The sequence below is a fragment of the Ranitomeya imitator genome, chromosome 1 (genome assembly GCF_032444005.1).
Source record: "Ranitomeya imitator isolate aRanImi1 chromosome 1, aRanImi1.pri, whole genome shotgun sequence".
Classification (NCBI taxonomy): Eukaryota; Metazoa; Chordata; class Amphibia; order Anura; family Dendrobatidae; genus Ranitomeya; species Ranitomeya imitator.
In genome coordinates this window covers 1,102,097,400-1,102,110,044 of record NC_091282.1, presented here as the reverse complement: position 1 = coordinate 1,102,110,044, position 12,645 = coordinate 1,102,097,400, and the positions used below count along the sequence as shown (strand labels likewise).

Below are 12,645 nucleotides of genomic sequence, written 5' to 3'. Positions count from 1 at the left end.
TGATGAGCTAGGAGGTGCGGGCGCATGCGCAGTGCGGGTTTCGGGGGGTTGTACAGGCAGTGGCAGTGGCAGGTAGTGTGGTGGAGCCCGGCTGAGCTGGTTGGGCTGCGGGCTGATGTGACGCCTCTGTGCTGGGAGCCGCGGCCTCTGCACGGACTGACAGCATGGCTGCCAACGAGGACCAGGAGGTGAGTGGCTGAGCCTGCTGCCTCCCTACCTGTGCAGCGCTATATGAGGGCTCTGGATTACCAGGAGTATCTGACCATCCTGCTCATAAGGCCGAGGGAAGGACGACGCCGGCCTGACAGAGCAGCGCATGGAAGTGACCCCAGCTGTGGCCTCTTTCACACTTCAGTCTTTTGGCGTCAGTTTGAATCCGCCGTTTTCGTCAAATAGCGGATCTGCCATTTTTTTTGGCAGATCCGCTATTTTCCCATAGACTTGCATTAGCGATGGATTGTGGCGAATGGTCGTCCGTTCCATCCGCCATGTGACGAATCCGTCGAAATTTGGCGGACGTCGTCTAGACATTGACGGACATTGCAACTTTTTTTATCTGCGCCGAAATGGCGGTTCGCGACGGATCCATTGCGTCTGCCATTTCATAGAATGGCCGCCTATGGGCGACAGATCCGTATTTTGGCGGATCCGTCGCCCCAATCCGCTTTTTCAATTGAGCATGCTCCAAAAAGTACATACCTTTCCCAGATACACGGATGCGTAAAAAAAAACGGATCCATTAGAATCGTTTGCTCAACAATTTTGACGGATCCGTCACAATGTCGGAGCAGACTGACGCCAAACAACTGAAGTGAAAGAAGCCTTAGAGCTGCGCCCCCTGTGGGCCGGTCCTGCCTGGTGTCCTAGTGGAGAGACTGTTCTAGGTCCACGCTCCCGGCCTCAGGCCGTATTCAGACAGCCATGTTGCACGTACGTGGTCTAGTGCGATTTTTACAGATGGATCACCTACTCACCCCGATGACACTCGGGACGTCGGGCACCGATGACACTCGGGACGTCGGGCACCGATGACACTCGGGACGTCGGGCACCGATGACACTCGGGACGTCGGGCACCGATGACACTCGGGACGTCGGGCACCGATGACAATCGTGACGTCGGGCACCGATGACACTCGGGACGTCGGGCACCGATGACACTCGGGACGTCGGGCACCGATGACACTCGGGACGTCGGGCACCGATGACACTCGGGACGTCGGGCACCGATGACACTCGGGACGTCGGGCACCGATGACACTCGGGACGTCGGGCACCGATGACACTCGGGACGTCGGGCACCGATGACACTCGGGACGTCGGGCACCGATGACACTCGGGACGTCGGGCACCGATGACACTCGGGACGTCGGGCACCGATGACACTCGGGACGTCGGGCACCGATGACACTCGGGACGTCGGGCACCGATGACACTCGGGACGTCGGGCACCGATGACACTCGGGACGTCGGGCACCGATGACACTCGGGACGTCGGGCACCGATGATGTATTTTTCACCTACTTACAAATACTGATGTAAAATACTGACCATGTGAACATGGCCTAACTCCTCTTCTCTGCAGCAAATTTTTATTTCCGCATTTTCATCTCTTCCACCCCTTCCTCCAAGAGTCATAACTTTCTAATTTTCCATCGACATAGTCACGTGAAGGCTGGATTTTTGTGGAACAAGTTGTAGTTTTGAATGACATTGTTCATTTTATCATGTGATTCACTGGAAAATGGGGAAAAATTGCGGTGAAATGTTGGGAACAAAAGTGATTCCACCATTGTTGTTTGGGCTTTGTTTTTACTGCGTTCATTGTCTGGTGATAATGACCTGACCGTTTGATTCTCCAGGTCAGTACAATTGTGGCGATACTAAAATTTCATAGATGGCAAAAAAAACTGAGATGTTTTGGTTTGTGCCGCCACTTTCTAAGACCTGTGATGTCTTTATTTCTTTATCGCTTCATTGGGGGACACAGGTAACCATGGTGTATGCTGCTGTCACTAGGGGGCTGACACTATGCAAAAAAGGAAACTAGCTCCTCCTCCGCAGTATACACCCACCGACAGGCACAAAGTACCTCAGTTTAAGCTTAGTGTCTGTGGGAGGCGGACCTGGATCTGATCCCAGATCCATCTTTTCCTTTTCGGGTCACCTGTCGTGTTTTATTAATCTTTTCCCTTTGTCTTTCAGGTTCTTCATCTTCAGGGTAACGGTGTAATGTCTCACCCTGTTTTCCCACAATTATGCGACCAAGAGAGCAGTGTGGTATCGCCCACTCTCGTACCCGCAGGCAGGACTTTATCCCCTGTCACCTTTACGGGTTTTTCAGGGTGATTACTGGTGGCCAGTCCTTGCTTTTTCCTCTCCTCACCCCTCTCCTCGGAGAGGGCTTAGAGGAAGACGGCGATCACCAGCGGTGACCTCCCCCCTTCTTGTAAGGGTATGTGCACAAGTATTCTAGAGGACTGCGGATTTTTCCGCAGTGGATTTGGAAAAACCGCAGTGCAAAACCGCTGCGTTTTTTCCTGCGGATTTATCGCGGATTCCGCTGCGGCTTTACACCTGCAGTTTTCTATTGGAGCAGGTGTAAAACCGCAGCAGAATCCACACAAAGAATTGACATGCTGCGGAATGTAAACCGCTGCGTTTCCGTGCGTTTGTTTCAGCAGCATGTGCACTGCGGATTTCGTTTCCCATAGGTTTACATTGTACTGTAAACTCATGGGAAACTGCTGCGGATCCGCAGCAAAATCCACAGCGTGTGCACATACCCAAAGGGGTTAATGCCGTCTTCTGCACCGTCCGGAGACGGTGCGGGAAGGAGGATCCCGGTTTCCAGTGACCCTCACCCTCCCTGAGGGCTCCTGATGTGATCCTCGTCAGTGAAGAGGGATTCGGGACTCTCCTTTAACAGGTATTTCCCTTTCTCTATCCCCGCCAGCTACCCGGCTGCCTCACCGTTTACCCGCGAGAACGCTGCACAGAACATGACGTCACTGAACAACATCAGCCATCTTTTCTTCGTTAACGCCGCCCGCATTAAGCGCGTGTATTTATCGCGCCCTTTTCTCCCTATCAAGGGGCCTCCTCTCCCTGCCCGGTGCATTCCTCTGGCGGCACAGCCAATAGGAAGGACTCCTGACTAGGGCCTTCATTAATGCCGTTTCTGGCCCTGTCACTGCGGGTGCCGAGACTTCGCATAATTCCATGTCCTCCGTTAATTTAACCCCCGGCTTTGGGCCCCTACTACCTGATACCGTCAGACGTGGCCAACTTTCTTACCGGACCTGGACCTTGGTTAATGCCATTTTCCGGTCCTGTCTTTGCGGGTGCCAAGGCTTTGCATAATTATATGTCCTCTGTTAATTTAGCCCCCGGCTTTGGGGCCTTCTCCCGGACTCTGTGTAGCCACGCCCAATTACTGGGTCCCCGGCCAATAAGCGGTCGCCCTCCTCTTAGCCACGCCCCCTTACTTGGCTCTCGGCTAACCAGAGCACACCGTACGCTGAGGCCCTGTCTCCTGGCCTATGAGAGAGTGTGTCTTTTTCTCTATCCCTCTCTCCCGAGACGCCCCACCCCCCCCCCTCTGGGGGGGACATAGTGTGTCTGTCTGCAAGGTGTGGGAAGACTCGAAATCGTATGAAGATTCGTGCAGTCACAATCGTCTTCCAAAGGGCACAACAGGCGTCCACACTGGATCTGGAGGACACTGCGGCCTAAGCAGGACAGCGCCGTCTCTGTTATCAGGTAGGACCAGCCCAGGCTGGTTAATTCTCTCTTCATAAGGGCTTAGCTCTCTCTAGCTTTAACCCTAGTCTATCACTTATGCCCAATCTCAGGGAGACCCATTCCTATCCCTATAATCCGCGACGCCTGTGCCATGTGTAAAACAGAAGTGGCATTCAGAGAAACCCTCCAATGCCCAGGACGAGAGCACTCCCTTCCCTCCGGAGTGGGCTGTTGCCATGTCACAGTCGGTCTCAGATCTGACTAAAGTCCCACAGTCCCTGGTCCAGGTCCTGGAACGACATCTACATTAATCTTCTGCCATCTGTGCTCCGAACACCTCCCACAGTGATTCACATGCACCTGACCGCGACCTTCACAGGGACAAATCGAGTATAAAGTAAAGGAACCTGCGGGCCCCTCTACCTTCTCCTGGAGGCAATCCTCATCCCATGCCCCTCCTCGGAGGCGGCTTTTGGGTCGGATTTGGAGTCTCAGTTTGAGTTCGGTACGGACCAGACCTGGAAGATGCAAGATATGCTCAATAGCCTCATCTTGGCAGATTACCAAAATTCTGAACCTAAGGGAGGGCGAGGCACCTGCTCAGGAGCACTCCGTTACTTTCAAATGGGTAAAATGTCCTTCTTGGAGTTTTCTCTAATCACAGGGAAGTTATCATGATTGTCTAAACCCTGGGAACACCCTGAAAAGCGCTTCCTGGGTAGGAAGAAGCTACACAATAAATGGGCAGAATCCCTAATGTGGATCCGCCAGCTTCTCGTCTGTCCTCGAAGACAGCCTTATCTTTACTGATCAGTGCATCGCTTACGGATTCTTCAGACGGACAGATTGAATCCTTGGCTAAGTCAGCCAGATCTGGCAGATCAGATCGCCATGCCGGCAGATCAGATCGCCATGCCGGCATATCTTTTGTGATCGCTCCCTTTTGATGCGGCTGGTTCATCCGCCACGGCTACCAGCAACATCATTGCTATACTTTCTGGCTTCACTGGCTTTGCTTTCCAAGGCTGTAGATCTTTGGATCCGAACTGGGTCAAATATTTTCGGATGCCAACGGCAGGAAAAGCACCTCGCTTTCCCGGTCCAAGTTTAAATGTCCTTTTAATAGGAAAAGATTGCTTCATTTTTGAGAGATAGCTGCCTCGGCTGCCAGCAACATCGTTGCTATATGCTGCATTCTCTGGCCTCACTGGCTTTGCCTTCCAAAGTTCTAGTCCTTTTGGATCCAGGCTGAATCAAATAATTTCGGATGCCACCGACGGAAAAAGCACCTTTCTTTCCCGGTCCATGTCTCAATGTCCTTTTAATACGAAAGGTTGCTTCAATCTCGAGAGAGATAGCGACTTTCGGCTTCAAAATCGACCTTTCTTCTCCAGGAAGAAGTTTCCTTCTGTTGTCGCCCGCCAAGACGTACATCGCAGGCTCCAGGAGTTCTTCAGGCTGTCTACCTACCATGCGAAGGAGTGATCGTACCCGGTTTTCAGGGTTCTACTCTATTCCTTTAGATGGACCGGTCCCTCCCTTTTTGGACCTCGAGCGGTTTACCTGAGACGTTCGGTTCTGTCTTTTCAGCTATGGTCTGCGATCCAGGAGGGTCTTTATCAGTTCTCGGCCCTTCCTTTCGACCTAGTCTCTGCTCCCAGACTATTCATGTCATGGCAGCGATCAGGGATATCCTTCTCTCCAAGGGTTTTTTTTCATATTTCCCTATGTCACGATTCCCCTGACCGCTGTCACCAATTGGTCAGGATTCCCACCATGACCGTCACCCCTATGTCACAGATTGAGGTGACTTGAGGCCAACAGACGGCTATCACATGTGCAGGGGGGCTTATCTTAGTTATCCCTCCACTCCACGATGTGATGAAAAACCACACACGAGGCTAGAGACCTCTTAGTTTACAGCAGGGGCTTATTCTAGGTATCCCACTGCTTTCAATATACCACAAACTGCAGGGATTTATGTATATCCCGCTTACAGTTCCACTTAACACTTGCAGCTCTCTGGCGCCGTCCTTACTCTCAGGTCAGATTAGGTACTGCACCCTGGGTAATTAGTCGCCAGAAAGGCTGCCTGCTATGTACTGGCTATTGGGCACGCTGCAGCGACGCGATAACTACTCCCACTCAGGCAGGAACAATAATTATTAACGCCGCAGCCGCTACAACATAACCCAAAAGTCTGCACACTTCTCGCTGCCACCAGCTTCGATTAAACGGGTCCGAAGCTAACCCAACACAGTAGCGTATTTCCCTTCAGAAGACAGGGTAAGTTTAGAGCAGGATGAACGAACTAATATGAAATATTATATCCCATAAAAATAATTAGGCAGTGCTTTATCAAAAATATTTTATAAAGAAGTTACAAATGAGACAACTGCAAATATGTACAAGGGTAATTATAACATAAAGGGAATAAATGAGAAAAGATAACACTCACATGTTCAAAACATTGCAGGCAACCAGGCTAGTGGAGTTTTCCATATGTCCCAGCTCATTAGGACGTGCTGCTGGCTTCAGGAGAAGACAAGTCCAGAAGAAGAAATCAGAGAGACTGAGCTGGGGATGTGTGCAGCCAGTTATAACTTCAAGGCTGTGACATCACAGAAAGGCTGGCTTATCCAGACCCTCCTCTCTCTACCTTCTGAGTAAACTTTAAACTATTTTCTCTGATTTCTATAACTTCACTACAAAACATGTCAGAGTCCTAACATACTCATAATTCATCTCGGATTAACGTGAGCATTCTGAGATCAAATACGTCCTATCTGGGATACAAATTTCCAGAGAAAACCCTACTTCTTTACCAGACAGAGTTAGAAGCCCGAGTTTCAAGGGATGGGTAGATACACCGAGTGAGAATAAGAATATATATTTTCGTATTTCTAGCTTAAATCGTTTGCCTAATATCTAACAAAAACTAAACAAAGAATCTTTCATGAATTTTTGGAGCCACTTTTCAGTTCTAGCTAGTGGAAGATTCTAACCTGGTCGTAAATACCGTTCGGCCATAAAACTCCCCCACACTCTCTGAGAAGGAAAGCCAGGAATTGGCAGCTACAAACTGTTATTCCAAGAAGGGGGGCTTAGCCCACGCAGGCTAGCAAGAGAACTACTTATGATATTTCATACCATATCGTGACACCTCCCCCTTTTGGTGTACGCTAGGGAGGTAGGACCCGACAGTATGCCTCCATGGGCACCTCAGTAGGTTCACCCTGGCGGGAGAGTCCATCTGCATTCCCATGCTCCCTGCCCGTTTTGTGTTCACTGGTGAAGTCAAACTGCTGAAGGGCAAGGCTCCAGCGTAGCAACCTGCCGTTGGTTCCACACATGGCATTTAGCCAGCGCAGAGGGTCGTGGTCGGTCACCACAGTGAAGGGGTGACCGTACAAGTAGGGCTGCAAGCGCTGCAGGGCCCAGACTATGGCCAGGCACTCCTTCTCGATGGTGGAGTAGTCCACTTCCCTCGGCAAAAGTTTCCGGCTCAGGTATAACACGGGGTGCTCTTGGTCCTCCGAGTCAACCTGGCTGAGTACAGCACCAAGGCCAAACTCGCTGGCGTCGGTCTGCACCAAGAACGGTCGACTGCTGTCGACTGCTTTCAACACAGGGGTGTTGCACAGTGCGGTTTTCAATGCCTGGAAGGCCCCCTCACAGCCATCTGTCCAGTTGACAATGTGAGGTAGCTTCTTCCTGGTGAGGTCCGTCAAAGGTTTTGCCAGGCTACTATAGTGCTTTACGAAGCGCCTATAGTACCCTGCAGTGCCCAAGGACATCACCTGTTTCTTGGTCACGGGAGTGGGCCAGTTCACGATCACTCCCACTTTGTCAGGCTCTGGCTTCACCTCCTCGAGATGCTGCAGGTGTTCCTCCCAGGAGAGACTGAAGATGGCAATGTCATCCAAGTACGCCACGGCGTACTTCTCCAGTCCCTGAAGCAGGAGGTTGACCATCCGCTGGAAAGTGGCAGGGGCATTCTTCATGCCGAAGGGCATGACCGTGGACTCGTACAGTCCAAAGGGTGTGATAAAGGCGGACTTCTCCTGTGCCTCGGGGCTCAGGGGAATCTGCCAGTATCCTCGACTCAGATCCATTATTGTTAGGTAATTTGCGCCAGCTAACTTCTCAAGCAGCTCCTCGATGCGCGGCATTGGGTGCGCATCCGAGGCTGTGATGGCGTTGAGCCCCCTGTAGTCCACGCAGAACCGGGTGGTCCGGTCCTTCTTTGGCACGAGAACTACAGGTGAGGCCCACGCACTCTTTGACCGTCGAATCACCCCCAGCTGTAACATCTCATCGATCTCTTGGCGCATAATCTGCTGCACCTGGTCAGAGATTCAATAGGGTGTTCGCCGTAGTGGGGCGTGATTCCCGGTGTCCACCTCGTGGACTGCTAACTCAGTCCTCCCAGGTCGGTTGGAGAACACGACCCGGAAGGGTTCCAGTGTGGTTTGCAACTGCACCCGCTGGGGTTCAGTTAACGAGGCGCTTACCTCCATATCCTCGATGGACCCATTGGCCTTGGCTTGGGCCAGCAAGTCCAGGAGGGTGTCTTCCTCACCGTCTTCGGGCAAGCTGCAGACCGGTAGGACGAAAGGTTCACATTCGTGATGAGCCTTCATCATGTTGACGTGAAAGGCCTTTCGCCTACCCCGAGCGTGGTCAAGCGTGACCACGTAAGTGACCGGGTTGAGCTGTTGGTGGACGACGTACGGGCCCTCCCAGGCTGCCTGAAGCTTATCCGTTGGACCAGCACCTACACCTTTTGACCCATGTGGTAGGTCCGCTCCCGGGCGTTCTGGTCGTACCAGTGCTTCTGATCAGCCTGAGCCTGCGTCATGTTGTCATGCACCAACTGCGTCAAGGTCTGCATCTTGTCACGGAAGCGCATGACATACTCCACTATGGACACTTCAGAAGGGTTCGGCTCCTCTTCCCAGGATTCTCTTACCAACCCAAGGGGTCCCCGGACTCGCCTGCCGTACAGGAGCTCGAAGGGGGAGAACCCCGTCGAGGCCTGCGGAACCTCTCGGTAAGCGAACAGCAGGTGTGGGAGGTACCGCTCCCAGTCGCGCCCTTGAGTCTCAACCAGCATGCGTAGCATCTGTTTGAGGGTACCATTGAAGCGTTCACACAAACCATTGGTCTGTGGGTGATACGCACTCGATACCAGGTGCTTCACCTGCATTCTCTTACAGAGAGCCTCCATTAGGCGAGACATAAATTGGGTCCCTTGATCAGTAAGCATTTCCCTGGGAAACCCTACACGTGAAAAGATGGCCAACAGGGCATCCGCCACCTTATCTGCCCTAGTTGACGACAGAGCTACTGCCTCTGGGTACCGGGTAGCATAGTCTTTCCCTCAACCACTCCTTTTGTGATTCTCCGGGTACTGTCTCCCGGTACAACCTTCCTCGTTCCCAGAACACCTTCTCCTTATCAGTCTCGGAGAAGAGCGTGCCGGCAAGTTGTCTCAAACTCTCTAGGCTCGCATCTGTGTGCAGAGCGGCCTGAAACTCCTGGCTAGGGAAAGCCAAAAGCGACGTCAGGGCCCCTTCGCCACGGGAACCCTCTTGGACCTGCTCTGGGTCCACCTCTGGTTCAGTCACAGTAATGACTGAGGAGGGTCCGGAAGGCAGACCGTTATCTGCGTTCCGGGCACTCTGACTGCGGGTGACAGCAGCTACGTAGGCTGTCTCCCCGGGGGTTTCTACAGACCCATCAGCCGGCGCTGCTATGGGCTGTACCTCCCCATCCACCCCCAACACTCCAGGGGCAGTGCTAATTATGGGCCAGTTACCTTCCTCGGTAGCACTGGTCACCTTCATGGCGTCACCTTGCTCACGGTTCCCATGCATCTCCCCATTTCCTGTAGCACCGACACTTGCCCCTGTTAGGGGTTCCTCAGCCGTCTCACTCCGCAGAGCGATGTGGCTGGGCACGCCTGTACCTATGGACACATTAACCTTCACAGAAAAATCATTATCAGGTTCAGCTGGCACAGGTACAACATTTTCACCATCAATCCTAGGCAAAAAATGGTTATTAGATGCATCATTACAAGATAAAGCATGGTCAGGTAACACATGCGATTTCCCATCATCATCATCATCATCATCATCATCATCAGGGTTAACTTTACCCGCATTAGTAGATTGGGGAGGGGTGTCAGGGACGTAGTATGCAACCATCCTCCCCAAATCAGTCCCCAACAAAACATCAGTGGGCAAATTATCAGACAGCCCCACTTCCTTCACCCCGCTCCCGGCACCCCAATCAATAAAAACCCGGGCCATCGGTAAGGGACAGCTGATGCCCCAAATCCCAGTGACGGTTAGGGTTTTCCCCGGAATGATTTCTTCAGGGGCCGCCAGTTCGGGTCGGATGAGGGTTCGTTCAGCCCGGTGTCCTTGAGGCCTGTAGCAACATGGCCTCCCACAGTGACGGGCTGTACGTTGTCACACACCCTCCCAACCACACCACCCACCAAAAGAACTGCTGCATTAGGCCCTGGGGCCTTGGCTGGGGTGTTGTTCTGCTTGGTTGGGCAGGAGGGACTGATATGACCAGTCTGATGGCAGGTGAAACACTTGCGAGGTTCGGTGGTCGGTCTGGTGCTGTTGGCCACGGGGCCAGGACCTCTGGTGTGTTGGCTGGCAGGGGTACTGGCGTTGGTTGCAGGCTTACCCCCTCTCCAGCTGGTGGTGACTGGCTTCCGCACTTCCGATCTACGGTTGGCCTCATAGGCATCGGCAATCTGCGCTGCTTTCGTCACATCTTTGGGTTCTCTGTCCATCACGAACTGTCGCACCTCAGCTGGGCAAAGATGAAAGAACTGGTCTTTGATCATCAGGTCTCGCAGCTGTGCAAAGGTGGTCACTGACAGTCCTTGGGTCCACTGGTCAAAGTGGGTCCCCAGTCCATGCACCACATCACTGTAACTGTCGTGTGGGCCACGTTGGAGGGTCCGGAACTTTCTACGGTACACCTCGGGTGTAAGCTGGTACTTGGCTATCAGAGCCTGCTTGATGGCCTCATAGTCACCATCTTGTTCTTGAGGGAGGGCAGCAAACGCCTCCAGAGCTTTACCTCTCAGCCCTGGTGTCAGGTATCGGGCCCATTCATCTGTAGGCAGCCGGTACTGTCTGCAGGCTTTCTCAAAGGCCCGCAGAAAAGTGTCCAAGTCTCCGTCCTTCTCCATAACAGGGAAGTGATCGGACCGGGGCTTTGGTATCTGAGCGCTGCTGGGCTCACGTCTCTGGGCGGTGGAGGGCATCCCCCCTGCCGGAGCATCTCCAGTTCATGTTCTCGCTGGGCTTGGCGCTCGGCTCTCTCAGCCTCTCGCTGGGCCTCTCGTTCGGCTCGGGCCTCCTGCCGATACTGCTGAGTCAGCCGTAGGCGTCCCTCATGGTCATCAGTGGGGAGTTCTTCCAAGGCCGCCTGCAGGTGGGGGTCCAATTCGCCCGGATTGCTAACAGGGCCGGCATTCAGTGGTTGGACCTCTGCTGCAGCACCATGTTCGCTGGTGCTCTGTGACCTGGCTTGGTCGGCTTCAAATTGCACCAGTTCAGCGACCATTTGAGTCTTGGTCTTACCCTGGGGGTTCAGGCCATGGTACGTGCATATCCCAGCAAGAGAGTCCTTCTTCTGCTGGTTGTACCAGGCTTCCCCTTTCGCAGCCATGGTTGCCAAATAAAAGATAGGATAGAAAAACGAAGAGCAAGGGAAGGGATAATTACCAGTACGCAATTGTCTCACAACTAAAAAGCACTGAGTTCGTTCTCCAAACTTATTTGCGCAGAGTCCTCGCAAGAACTTTTTGCAAGTTTTTAGTGAGAGGAATGATTACTCAAACCAAATCACTAATGCTCTAAGATATCCCACCGCCTTGCCACCAATTGTCACGATTCCCCTGACCGCTGTCACCAATTGGTCAGGATTCCCACCATGACCGTCACCCCTACGTCACAGATTGAGGTGACTTGAGGCCAACAGACGGCTATCACATGTGCAGGAGGGGTTATCTTAGTTATTTCCACTCCACGATGTGATGAAAAACCACACACGAGGCTAGGGACCTCTTAGTTTACAGCAGGGGCTTATTCTAGGTATCCCACTGCTTTCAATATACCACAAACTGCAGGGATTTATGTATATCCCGCTTACAGTTCCACTTAACACTTGCAGCTCTCTGGCGCCGTCCTTACTCTCAGGTCAGATTAGGTACTGCACCCTGGGTAATTAGTCGCCAGAAAGGCTGCCTGCTATGTACTGGCTATTGGGCACGCTGCAGCGACGCGATAACTACTCCCACTCAGGCAGGAACAATAATTATTAACGCCGCAGCCGCTACAACATAACCCAAAAGCCTGCACACTTCTCGCTGCCACCAGCTTCGATTAAACGGGTCCGAAGCTAACCCAACACAGTAGCGTATTTCCCTTCAGAAGACAGGGTAAGTTTAGAGCAGGATGAACGAACTAATATGAAATATTATATCCCATAAAAATAATTAGGCAGTGCTTTATCAAAAATATTTTATAAAGAAGTTACAAATGAGACAACTGCAAATATGTACAAGGGTAATTATAACATAAAGGGAATAAATGAGAAAAGATAACACTCACATGTTCAAAACATTGCAGGCAACCAGGCTAGTGGAGTTTTCCATATGTCCCAGCTCATTAGGACGTGCTGCTGGCTTCAGGAGAAGACAAGTCCAGAAGAAGAAATCAGAGAGACTGAGCTGGGGATGTGTGCAGCCAGTTATAACTTCAAGGCTGTGACATCACAGAAAGGCTGGCTTATCCAGACCCTCCTCTCTCTACCTTCTGAGTAAACTTTAAACTATTTTCTCTGATTTCTATAACTTCACTACAAA

At 52.1% G+C, this 12,645-nt stretch overlaps 1 protein-coding gene across 2 annotated transcripts in view; it reads left to right on the top strand.

Annotated features, from left to right (window-relative positions):
- Window positions 1–28: 28 nt before the first annotated feature.
- Window positions 29–12,645, top strand: part of RWDD4 (RWD domain containing 4) — a 36,895-nt gene continuing 24,278 nt past the window's right edge. For both annotated transcript variants that reach the window (XM_069744285.1, XM_069744284.1), the window contains exon 1: window positions 29–188. In XM_069744285.1, coding sequence (XP_069600386.1) covers window positions 165–188 — 24 coding nt within the window. In that variant the 5' untranslated portion in view covers window positions 29–164. The remainder of the gene's footprint in view (window positions 189–12,645) is intronic.